This window comes from Lagopus leucura, unplaced genomic scaffold, assembly GCF_019238085.1.
Source record: "Lagopus leucura isolate 7727_CA_CO unplaced genomic scaffold, USGS_WTPT01 Super-Scaffold_100001, whole genome shotgun sequence".
NCBI classification, from domain to species: domain Eukaryota; kingdom Metazoa; phylum Chordata; class Aves; order Galliformes; family Phasianidae; genus Lagopus; species Lagopus leucura.
In genome coordinates, this window is record NW_024962262.1 from 48,309,424 (window position 1) to 48,322,822 (window position 13,399).

The 13,399-nt window shown below is 38.8% G+C and overlaps 1 protein-coding gene across 1 annotated transcript in view; it reads left to right on the forward strand.

Annotated features, from left to right (window-relative positions):
- VWA3B (von Willebrand factor A domain containing 3B) overlaps positions 1 to 13,399 on the forward strand; it is a 68,979-nt gene that overhangs the window by 17,953 nt on the left and 37,627 nt on the right. The window contains exons 9-11 of the mRNA XM_042868396.1: positions 5,308 to 5,421; positions 10,958 to 11,154; positions 11,774 to 11,928. Coding sequence (XP_042724330.1) covers positions 5,308 to 5,421; positions 10,958 to 11,154; positions 11,774 to 11,928 — 466 coding nt within the window. The remainder of the gene's footprint in view (positions 1 to 5,307; positions 5,422 to 10,957; positions 11,155 to 11,773; positions 11,929 to 13,399) is intronic.

A 13,399-nucleotide genomic window follows, 5' to 3' on the forward strand; every position in this document is an offset into this window, starting at 1 on the left:
AATATCAAGGAATTAAACCCACATATGGTTAACTTCTTCCTCTCAAGCTTTGAATTTATCATGAAGACAGGCAGAGAGCACAGTATAAGCTAGAGAGAAGTAACAAAGAGAGAGGAAAAAGATGAAAAAAATTTAAGAGGAAGAAACAGAAAGAAGCAGAGGAGAAGCAGAATCTTCATTTTATTGTGAGTGGAGCTGGATGGAAAGCTCTCAGCATGGTTCTTAGTCACAGTGCTACTTCACCAGGAAAAGTCAGCCTTACTGTTCAGTGGGACTGGACCAGCTTGTGGTGTGAAGCGAGTCTGTGTATGCCAGGTCTGATATCTTTATCAGCAGACTTTTTCAGTTGAATTTTTTTTTTTTTTTTTAAATATCAGCAAGCGTAAGACCTCTTTTCTCTCCTGGCTCACATCCCCATTATTATACTGAGGGGCATCAGTGTTGCATTACTGTTAGCCTCTTTTTACTGCTAGGGAACCTATGGCATAAAGTGAACTTAATGACTCACCATTTTTTAAGTCTTGGACTAAATGTCCCATATTTTCTGGGTTGTGATCTTGTTTCTTGTGTACCAACCTGTCCTTCAGCATGACTGTGGTTATTCAGTGTGTAAGAAGCATAATGGGGGAGTTGGGGGGGCAAAATTAAGAGAGCAAAAAGTTTAGGAGCCAAAAGCAGAGTGTACTTCAGAGCCCTTCTTCTCACTTCATACTAATTCAGAGTGCTGTAATAATCTCCTTCAGTCTGCTCCAAGTGCTTCTTTGCCAGACCCCATTTGAGTGTGAGGGGGAAGCTGGCTTCCTCTTCCCCCAGGCAGCAGCCTGTTTCAATAGATGGGCCTAGAGCTCCTATATGACTGGAATTACTTCCTCATCACTGTTTCTAAAGTTGAAAGCTGAATAGCTTTAATCGCTCAAAAGGGCAGTAATCTCCTTGAAGTGCATTGTCTGTTTTGTCTTATTGCTATTATGGTGTAGAATTTACGCATTAAAAAGGAACACAATTAGCTTTCTACATTTACTGGGTATTATAACCACACTTGTGACATCACTGACAGCCAATCAGAGCCTTTCAGTCATAGGCAGAATCTAAAATCTTTTCAGAAAAGAAAATGTATAGGAGACATTATTCTGGCCCATGCCTGATGTCTCGCATTTCAGAGACTCCTTTCAAGGGTGTAGAAGATGATAATAATAAAACTGTTGATTACTCACTGATGTGTTCTGAAACTGGTTCTTGGGTGTGTGGCATAAACTGTACAAGGAAATGAATAGAAAATGAACCAGAGATCTAATCTTCCAAATGTGATGTTTCTTGGAAAATAAAGGGTGGCACAAGAGTATTCTGATTCTGTTTCTTTTTGCACCGCAAATGCAACAGCTGGAAATTGAAACTCATCATTACGTTTTATGGACTGGGAAAAAAAAGCATTTTAAGGAAATCTGGTAGTTTTCTGGGTATCCACTGAATAACACTGCTTTGCAAATACAGGTAATCTTCATGCTCACTCTTTTTCATCTACCTAAGCAAAACAAGTCGGAAGTGAACTATTTAAAATTTCAGATAACAGCTGACTTCTCTCCTGTTTTGCATCTTGAGCAGTCAAGGAAGCATAAGAAACTGCCAAAAAGGATATATATATATATATATATTTAAACTCATTGAATGAGTGCTAGAGATCAAATCAGGTGTAAACCAGTAAATAATTGCAGTGCTTGTAGTGGCAGATTCGGTCCTACTTCATGCGGAAGAAATACTTTTACATAAAATCTTACTTGGACCAATGTGGTGATATCTCCTTATTCAGCACTGATTTTCCTGTTATCACTTCTGCCTACATTCTTTGTGTAGCTTCTTCATCTGCTGAAAGCTGCAGAATTAAGCAGTGTTGTTGTGTAGCTAGAACTGTAAGTGGAAGGGAGATGGAATTCAAGTTGGAGCTTGAAGTTCTAGAGTACAAGAGAGATGGTGGAAGCTGTGGTGAAGAAGGTTCTCCTTGAGAAGGGCCACAGTTGTGTTATGGGCTTGGATTGGGAGGAGATAGGTGCTATAGAGGGGCTTGAAAAGCAGTGACATTCTGAGCTAGATCCTGACATTTATAATGGCTTCTGACATGCAAACAATAGTATATTTCTGGGCAGTATTTCTCTGCGTGGTGGAGTAGATGAACTGTATGCGTAAAGAAAATGTCAGTGGATTGAAGTCAGGATTTGAGTTATGAGACATATCTGAAAAGAGACATATTTTAACATGGCCAGGCTTTTGGAATAGCGCACCATTCCAGTCTGTGGAGACAAATGAGCTTGATCAGTTCTGAGTTTTCAGAAAGCCAGGATAATGACTGCGTAGCAGCTGCTTTACCAATGAGCCGAAGCAAAGATCATTGCCTCTGCATTTTTCTCACTCGTGCTTTGTCCAGTCTTAGCAACCTAACCTTGGCCTGGCAACTCTCTTTGCTAATGTGTAAAGAGTGATGCAGATAGCTGCAATACCACACGGGATACAAAGTTCATTTGCTTTGTCCATTTGCCCAGGGGAAGAAGGGCAAGATGGGGACAGGGTGCCTGCTGCCTGACTCTGTGGGTGCTCAGGCAGCTGCCCTCCTGTGCTCCTCTGGACCCGCAGGCTTCCCCTTCCAAAGGTGCTTTTTGACAACCGGTTCTTGGGAGAACACTGCTGTCTTCTGCTGCCACATAGAGGCTGAGGAAGGGACCAGCAGTGAAAAAATTGCTCTTCCCTTGCAGGCAAAGTTTACAATATATCTTACTCAATTACATCTGGATTTTGCTTTCACAGCCTCAGTCAGATCATCAGAGAAATAAGAAATACTTCAGTTTTTCATGTTTTGCATCTGTGCTGGTATTTCCTTGATATTTCAAAGACCCTGTCAAGTTTCACAGGCTTCTTTTTGCATGGGCTTTTTTTTCTAAGCATTTTTTGTACCTTGAATATGAAATGAAATGGGTTACAGTGGCTCATCAAACCAGAAAAGTTTGTCTGCTGAGAGGTAGGTGTGGAAAAGCTTCTTGCTTTAATATCACCTGATGATATGAAATAAGTGGGAAATGGAATGAGGACTGTTCTGAGTTTCTGTGTACATGTGTAAGTGCCCATGCTTTTTCACTTGGCTGCACCATTTTGCTTCAGCTCACACCAGTCAGCACAGCGTTCCAGCCCCTTATCTCAGGCTCTCCTGCCTCATCTTCTTCCTCATTTCCATGGCCTCCATTCTCTGGTGCAGGGCTTCTTTCAGCACAACAGGCCATGCTTCACCTCAGCAGTGATGGTGGGAGACAGCCGAGCCAGCTGGCACTTTGTGCAGGCCGGGGAAGGCAGAGCATTAAGTGAAAATGAAAGTGAATGCAGGGAATGTAAGTCGAAGAGAGGTTTGTGCTTGCTTCTTTCAAGGACAGGCTGTGGGGAGAAAGGCACAGCTGGAGGATGTGACCATCAGTGTGTGTGTTTGTGTGTTGGGTTTGGGGCTGTTTGAAAAGGCACAGCTTTTCTCTCCCACTTCTCCTCAGATGTGGAGGAAAAGGTGCAGGTAGAGATGGAAACAAACATGGAGGTGGAGGTGAGCCTCCCTTGTAGAGAAAGTAGCTTTGCTTGCCACTGCTTACAGCCTGCTCTTCTAGCTGAGCCCACAAAAAGTTGTTGTAAACAAAAAAATAAAAGGTTTTCTAGGCAACTTGCTGTTTGCAGTGTGCAGTTGTTAATGCCTGCATTTTCCTGTACAATATGCTCCATTAAATGTATCTGCTTTGAAAGTGCGTGCAGTTTTACTTTGCTGGCCATGGCATTAATAAGGAATAAGATACTTTCTTATGTAATACAAACTAAATACACGTATCTTATCAGAGACGGTTCCAATAGTCCTGTAAATTTGAGTAGTCCACAGCATGAGCTCAGGAGGAAATGAAGAAACACAATAAAATCACCAATACTATTTTAAAGGTAGTTGAAAATTTCTTCCTGATTTCAGTATTTTCAAATGCAACATTAAAATCCTTCATAAAATTAAATACTTTGAATTTGTAAATTAAGGATAGCAGACTTGGATATTTTTTTCCTGTCTTTTATGTTGTGGAATGGTCTACTTTACTCATGGCTTTTGTCATGTAGGAAATGCTGATCTTTGCTGTAACAGAAACAGGTATTTTTGAAGTACAGGGAAGTCCCAGGAGATGGCAGTGTACAACAACACATTTCAAAATATTTCTTGGAAATTAAAAGCATTTCACAATTATAATTGAGTTCTGATTTAGTAGAACATTCTAATTATTATTTCAGGGAAGTTTATCAAAGAACAAAATGATCAGGTTTGTTTGTCTAATGGTAGCCTACTTTAACGCACGAGTTTGCATGTCTTATCTTCTATAGAGGGAACTACCAGAGAATATTAACTGAACCACTAGATGCTAAGATAAAGTTTGCCTTGTTCAGCATCTTCACGTGCATTCAGTAATAGGCTATGCTTTGCAATAGCTTTTGGTCTGCATTTGTGGTTAGGATAGCTCATGATTCAGTTCCTTTTATATATTTTTTACTGTAATGCACTACACAGTTTTTTTCTATATAGTCCTAGATTGCAATTTCAACTCAATGTGTTTACACTCAACACATTTTTAGTATATGTTACTTGGGTGTACATGGTGACTCAGTTTCAATAATTGTACTCTACTAAATAAATTCATGCTTTAATCTTTTAATCAAGGGAAGCAAATCTACTGGGATTAAGAAAATCTTGTGTCAACTCCTGCTTTGTTGTTGTTTGTTTGTTTGTTTTTTAGCATTTAATTATGGCTCTCTGTTGAGAATTGTTAAGATGAAAATCAAAGTATCTTACCGAAATTATATTACATACCCTTATGGAAAAAAGAGATTAAATTTTAAAGGTTTTTATATACTGTAGGAGATTGAAGGTATTGCAAATGTGTTCTCTTTAAATTTTCAAAGTTAGATCTAATATTTGGAGGTTGGTTTTGCAATGAAGTTCAGAGAAAAATGTGAATTTCTTTGTGGAATTTTCTTCTTATTATTTGAGAACATTAAAAAGGATTTCCTCCCATTGTGGGAACAGTCTGAGGCCAGCTCTGTAGGTTCATCCTAGCAGGCTAAACACCTCTCATGTTCTGATAGCTTTGAGCCCATTTTTGAATTCCATCTAAGAACAGCACTTCTCACTTCAGTGGAACCCTGTGAACAAGGTGATGCAGTAATACCTGGATGACTTCATGATAATATAGGATGTATAAAAAGCAGAAATTGGTACAAAATGTCAAGTTCTACCTATTATTCCTTTTGCAGTCGCTGGTGTTTGTGAAGATGTCTTTTTGATCTGGAAAGAGTTGGAGGAAGCTAGGAGTACGCTGAGACAAGTTCAGAAAATTTTATCGGAATTTCATCAGCCTGATTCTGCAGGTGGTATCATTTATGGTTTTTTTTTTTTGTTTTTTGTTTTTTTTTTTAACAGTTACCATTGTATTCATGATCTTTTATTTATTCTTTTTATTTATTTTATTTTTTTTTTAATTTTTAATTTTAATTTTAATTTTTATTTTATTTTTATTTTTATTTTATTTTATTTTATTTATTCTTTTATTTATGAATAGTTTTGGTTACATGTTGGTTTGAGGACAATTTTCTCTGAAGTAACTGTATGTAGGTTGTGCTTGTACTTAGCAACCAAACAGAGTTGCTTAAAACCCTGCATTGTTAACTCCTGTTTACTACTGCTTAAAAATTGCTAAATTTTAACTGGTAAAGCTAAAACATGTCATTTTAAATTCATCAATGACTAACTTTAGAAATTATCTAGATTTCGAGATACTGAAGCTCCTTTTTTTGTGTGTGTGTGCTTTCTCTCTCTGCCTGATCTGGTCTTTGATTTTTGTTCTTAACTGTGCTGGGGAAGAACCCCACCATGATCTTTTGTGGGTAGCCTCCAGCTTGATAGCTAGTTTATACTGCTGAAAGGAGTGTAATTTTGACTTCTCTTAGTCAAAGTCAGAGGACTGAAGCTGATTCTGAATGAGTGCTCTGACAACCATTGCACTGAGCAACATAGAAGAAAATTCACATCTGTTTGTTAAACTAATAGTTTCCACCATTATGTTTGGCCTTGGATATGTTCTGTTTTGACTGAAACTTAGTGGGGACCAAGCATAGCTAGTTTTCAGATCCCTGAAAGGGAGAAACTACTCAGCCCTGATAAATGGAGATGCTCTGAGTATGCTCTGGAGCAGAACGGTAACACTGCGATAAGACTAGAGGGAATACCCTCAAGTTGTGCCAGGGGAGGTTCAGATTGGATGTTAAGAAACATTTCTTCTCTGAAGTGGTCAGGCACTATAACAGACTGCCCAAGGAGGTGGCTGAATCACCATCCCTGGAATGTTCAAGAAACGACTAAGGGACATGGTTTAGTGGTGAAATATTGCTGATAAGTGGACAGCTGGACTTGTCTTGGAGATCTTTTCCAGCTTTGGTGATTCTATGATTCAATGATTCCCTGGCAATTTTATAACACTGAAAGGCTGGAAAGCTTCAGTGTTGAATTGTAACTGAGTGACTGGTTTGTCTAGATCAGAGTTGTAGCCATCAGCGATTACCATCTTCTGCATTAGCCCGTGGCTTTAGAATATTTACTTCATGTCTGGTAGTATTTTTTAGTAAGTTGATATAAAGTTCAGGCTGAATTATCACATCTCATCAGTGATTCTGAGTAGCTCCAATATTGTTTGTGCAGTGTAATTGCTTTTACTTGGACTGGGTGGAGGCTGGGGTCAGGCACCTTTCTCTGGGCTACTATTGAGGAACAATTTGTGCAACTGGATGATCGGTCTCCTGAGCTCTTGGTGTGCTGAGGTTGTGATGGTGAAGATTAGAATCTGGGAGCTTTCTCTGCCTGAACTGGGTTTGAACATCTGACAGCATCAGAACTCTGCAGGACTTACTCTGCATAAATTCTTCTGTGAAGGCACAGTACACTTCTTTGTACTGATAATAGCATCTTCTGCAAGGCTTTCCTTATGAAGTTAAACTCTTCTATCATAATGTGTATGAACAAAAGGACCACAATAAAGCTATAAAGGCAGCCCTAATTTCAGTGTTTACTTTTGTGTGTTTGACTATACTCCTTTAATATTCTTATAGTACATACCTTCATGCATAATCACTTCATAAACAGAATTAGAAGAAATGAAATAAGTGTAATTTGTTTTGGCGGTTCTTCAGCATTGTTCAATATGACTGTTGCCCATTGATCTAAATAACTGCAATCTCTGCTTGTCTGCATTTCTTCCTGTTTTTGTCATCTTGATCCCTTTTTTAAATGTTCAGCTGCAGAACAGTTTATTATAGATTGCAGTGTTCCGCAGGAAAGGAAAAAGAGAAAGAGAGACAACTTTTCTGCTGAATATCCTGCTAATGCACTAGTTGCCTGAACTGAGATATGACTTTTTATATGAAGCATGTGAAAGAAGGAAAATGTCTGTGTTCTTCTTAAAATGGTGTGAATGCATTTGTGACACTTGCTGGCCTTGCTGTGTTAAGAATGACAAGCAATGAGAAAGCAAATGTTTCCACATGAACAGGCTCTGCCCTGTCACCTGCATTGGTGCTGTCTGATCTCTGTAGTATTTTGTTTAAATTAATATCTGTTTATGTCTGTTTGTCTACAGGCTCAGGATCTCTATATGGTTGTCACTAGCTGCATCTAAATAAAGTAAATGCTGATACTGCCTACATCACTGAAATTAATGTATATATAAAAAAAGTTCACCCTACTATAACATCCACTCATTAATTACTTGGTTTAGTTGTATTTTATCAAGCTAGTGATGCAGAGTCCTTTATCGTCTTCCCACTCTGAAATGAAAAAGGGAGAGCTGGCCTCCTCAGACGTGGAGAAGGCTGAATTGTTTGATGAGTTCTCTGTCTTCATGTCCAGTCAGGCTTCTCACACCTCTGGTGTCTGTGAACTTCTTCATGATGGATGGGGGAGCAAAATCCCTCCAAGTCTATGAGTGCAGCAAGTCCTAAATTACCTCATGAGGCTAAATACGTACAAGTCAATGGGGTCAGATGACTTGTGTCCCAGGATTCTGAAGGGGCTGGCTGAGGTGATTGCCAAGCTCTTCTCCATCACATTTGTAAAGTTGTGTCTGTCAGGTGTCTTTCCCAGTGACTGGAAAAAGGAAAATACCACTCACGTGTTCGAGAAAGGGAGAAAGGAAGACCCTGAGAACTACAGGCTGGTGAGCCTCACCTCTAAGCCAGGAAGATTATGCAGTGGATCCTCCTGGAAGAGATGTCAAAGCACATGAAAGAAGAAGACGTGATCTGAGACAGCCAGCATGGTTTCACCAAGGGCAGATCACGCCTGACCAATCTGGTGGCCTTCTATGATGGAGTGATGGTGTCAGTGGACAAAAGAAGGGCATCTAATATAATCTACCTGGATTTGTATAAGGCCTTTCTCTACACTGGAAAGATACTGTTTTGAAGACTGGACTAATAGACGGATAAGGAATTGGTTGAATGGTCATAGCCAGAGGATGATGGTCAACAGCTCTATGTCTAGGTGGAAGCCAGTCTTGAGGCTGGTGTTCTTCAACATCTTTTTCAACAATATGAACAGTGTGATTGAGTTCACTCTCAGCAAGTTTGCTGATGGAACTAAGATGAGTGGTACAGTTAATACAGTAGAAGCAGGGTTGCCATCCAGAAGAACGTGAATTTAATGAGGTTTAATAAGACTAAATTCAAGGTGTTGTAGTTGGGTCAAAGCAATCCCGGATGTGATTACTGATGAGGCAAGTACTTGTTGAGAGCAGCCCTATTGAGAAGGACTTGGGGATCCTTGCAGATGAGAAGCTGCGTGTGAGCCAGCAGACCAGAAGGCCAACAGTATCCTGGGCTGCATCAAAACAGCAGGGAGAGGGAGGTGCTCTTCCCCCTCTACTCTGCCCTTGTACTCTGGAGTACTGTGTCCAAACCTGGGGCCCTCAATATGAAAGGGTGTGGAGCTGCTGAATTAGTTCCAGAGGAGGGCCACAAAGATGACCAAAGGGATGGAGCACCTCTCCTGTGAAGACAGGTTGAGAGAGTTGGGCCTGTTTAGCTTGGAGAAGAGAAGTCTCTGGGGAAATCTCATTGCAGCCTTACAGTGCTTAGAAGAAGCTTATATTCAGGGGAGATACTGATTTTTCACACTCTTTGACCATGACAGGACAGAGGGAATGGCTTTAAACTAAAAGAGGGAAGATTTAGGTTCGATGTTAGGAGAAAATTTTTTACTCGGAGGGTGGTGAGGTGCTGGCACGTGTTGCCCAGAAACACTGTAGGTGCCCCATCTCTGGATGCATTCAAGATGGGGCCCTGGGCATCCTGAGCTGGTGTGTGGCAGCTCTGCCCATGGTAGGCTAGGGGATCTTTAAAGTTCTCTCCAACCTAAGCCTTTCTATGATTCCATGGTTCTATTATCTTATTACCTGTGTACAGAGATGTGCAATTCCCAAACTTTAGGTGATCCTTAGAAAATTTCTACAACACGAAAAATGTAAGCATGAGAACAGTCATGACAGGTCAAACAAAAAATATCCTATTTAATTCAATATCAGTAATAAATAATAGAATAAACTAGAATATAAACTAGAGAAAATATTAAGGCGATACACAAGTGATATGTTGCCTACAATACTCAGCCTATGAAAAGGCAGTATTATGGAGAAACACAAGGTAACATCCAGAGACTGTGTAATTTGCCTTTAAATGACCTTTGCTGAAAAAGGACAATGGCAATGTTAGTCTATGTTCTTAACTGTATTTTCAATTGTATCTTCCATTATTTCATCTTCTTGAATGATTCTCCTTGAAGTTTGATATCTTATGCTGAATCTTTTATGGTGTTTTTGTCATTCGACAATTAAGTCAACTTTCATATGAATATTCCTTCTATGTGTTGATTCTGTAGCTATTTATATTCTATGCTCTCTGTCTCCTGATAGTTCTGTGCCAGTTATAAAGGGATTTATTGCAAAGAATTGCTTGATAAGAAAGACAAAAACCAAATACTATAAACAACAAAGTAGGTAGTAAAGATGAGTCAGAAATATCCACTAACTCCAGAGCAGTCAGTGCAAACGGAACAAGTTCAGAGCAATGTGTAATCTTCAGGGAATTCAGCTGCCAAACCTTAACAGGTCTCTGCTGATCATATCAGTTTTAAACTTGACAAAATTTAGCTGATATGGATGGCAGAGGGGCACCGTTCTGCTATAGGTGACTGACAAAGTCAAAATATCTGCTCCGAATCTTGAAGATGTGAGAACTTCTGAGCAGACCAAGTGTGGAAAATTGTCTATGTGACAAAATGTATTTTCCTTCATCTTTTGACAAACATCCAAATTCTTCTAGTTAACTATTCTCTTTGTTTTTCTCCTCCATTAATCTAACAATCATCCTTGGGCAAATCGGTGACACAGAAAATTCCAGTGCACAGTCAGTTTTTGGGGAAAAAAATGGAAACTGATAATTACAGCTGATAATATGCTAGGCATTCTTAGGGACATTTATATCTTCTTACACAGTTTATAATTCTGTATTTTAAGAGTGAGGAATATCTGGGCTTTTATTATTATTTAATTCTGTATTTTACTCAGAATTGATTTAAATTATTTTTCAAAGTTCTTCAAATCAGTTTTGCTGTGAAAATCAGAAATGATTACCTAGTCTGCTGAATCAGTGGCGTCATCATTTTTGTTGATTTCAAAACTATGTGTTGATGGTCATGTACAAGATTGCACCTGTTCAGGTGCCTAACAAAGAATTTAGGAGATATAAGCCATGAGTTTGACAGTTTTGACTGCAGTATCATCGCCTATTGAAAACAGCATATCTCAAATGTACCCTGCTTACTATATGTGACAGTTTTTTCTTGAATTTTCTTTGTTAGGAACCGAAGCTGATCACGCATTAGAAGAGCATAAATTTGACACATTTTTGACTTCTGAGGAGTGGTTGCAGAAGTACGGCTTGAAAGCTCAGAAGCTCACAGTGTATGATGCACTTGCTGATTGTACATTTCGCCATGCAGATGGAATTGTTGGCATCAAAACTAAACCAGAGGATGAATCTTCACAAACAGATGCTGTGAGTAGCATTGATTTTTCCCTCACAACCTGTGAACTGTTAATTTTTTGTTTTAAAACTTGGAATGTCTGAATTTATGATAAAATGTATGATCTCTTGTTATGAGTTTTTTTGTTTGTTTGTTTTATTTTTCTTGCTAAAGTCAGTTTATTAGTGGAATGAGACAAAGATGGGCATAAATTGTTTCAAAGGTCTATTTGAAAATGATTTTTCCTGGTCCACAAACAAGTTGCAAGGAAGAACGAGGGCTGGCTTGAGCAATGCTTTGGGTAAAGTTTGTTCATCATCTTCATATTTCCTTAAAAAAAAACATTAGTACCAGCTGCTCAAGAGCTTGCGGATCTTTAAATGAATTTGAATTCTTTTCTTTTTCTATTTGTTTTTCTTGAGCTTTACCTTCACACTGTTCAGTAAGCTCCTGTTCTCGCAAGCTACTGGAGTAAAACTAGTTTCTGTTGACTTGTGCTAGAAGTAAATTCTGTGACCACACTACTGTGTCCATTTCTGCACTTGTTGATTTGTAATCAGCATGCACCTTTGAAGTCTGTTTACTAAATATTGTAGGACCCAGCAAAAAAAATGTGCCTTGGAACATGAAACCTGTTTTTCTTGGCTTTAGGAGACAAAGAGGAAGGTAATTCATGCTAAATACTGTGACAAGTTTGTACATACCTTCTGGAAAGATGGATCTGTAGTTCATGTATATGTTACTACAGAAAAGTATAAGCAGTATGAAGAGAAAATGAGGACTGCCCTCAGACAAGTGGAAGGAAGGTTTGTGTTCTGTCACATAAACATTTTGTGTTATTTTACACTGGTGTTAAAATTTTGACATTCACTGTCATAATAAACTGATGTAGCTGGTAAACTGCCAGTAGCAATATTAAGCCACAAAATTCACTTGTGTGTAAGATTTCTTAGTAGCCATGTAAGAAAATTGATAAGCTGTGTCTTTTATTCTCTTTCTGTGACACAAAGACCAAAGTCAGTCAGTGCACTGTAGAAATGCTACTGGAAGTTGAAAAAGCAATGGAACTTATGGTATGAACAAGGCAGAGAACTTCCAGAATCATTCATTCTACATGCCTAGGAATCCCCTGTGATACCTCTGGCACCAAGTAGCACAGATTGGCCTGTGCCCATACTAATAATGCCTCTTCTGCAACTTCATGTTGAATTGAACAGCCTAGAACATGAGCTAGTTATTAAGTAACAACTCTACTCAGGATTTGGGTGCCCAAGCTAGCTCCATAGATTGCTGTACAAGATACACTCTGAGGTTGTGTAGGAAAGCTACTAGATAAATAAATAAATAAATAAATAGAAATAATAAGAAAGCAATTAGCAGGTCTGATTGATCTGTCCTGAAGATGCCCCAGGTGAAGTTCAATTGAACTGTGACCCATTTCTGTATTATCTGGCAAGGAAGTTTGTCTAATTTCAACGTGGGTATCTCCATTATATGTTATATAACTCCTAGCTTTTTATATCTACATAAAGAAGAGATCAAAATGTTCAAAATGGATGCTGGAGATCCAAAAGTATCACCAAACATTGCAACCGTGTTTAGAATATCAGGACAACGAGATGACTTACTGATTAAAACAGGATGTGAACTTTTGTTTTACTGCCACTTCTCTGTCAAAATATAATAGCATGAATATATTTAGCAGGATCAAACAGGGTTTTGTTGCCCATTTTAATTTTTCTTCAACTTGCTATATTTGGGATAATGTTAACATACTGTGAACAGAAAATCTGAGGTTAAGCACTTTGGTGTGCTTACATTTTTGAAATCCAAGCCAAGATTATGGGTTTGTTGTTCAGCATGGTTTGTGTTATTGTTCAAACATCTTGGTAGACTTCATCAAACACTTTGGGGAAATGACAAATGGTATTATACCTGTCAGCAATGAATGTAATAGGTTCCTTTAAGTTTCTGTGATACCATTTTTTTAAATCTCTGTGGGAGATGAGCAGTATTTTTCCCAGGGCCATTACATTCCATCTGCTAAAATGCCTGTGTTTCAGAGTAGTCAAGTAGCTTATGACTCTCAGGGGAAATTAGATTTGGACCTGTTGCAGCCATTACTGAGGAAGTGCTCTTGTATACAACCGCATGCTTGCACGCATTTAACTGGCAGGCGTGCTTAAATCCTGTTTAAAATGTAAAATGAAGTCTGTGTTTAAGGCCTCAGGTCAACAAGGCATTGAGGCATCTGTGTTACATTAAGACTCTTCAAAG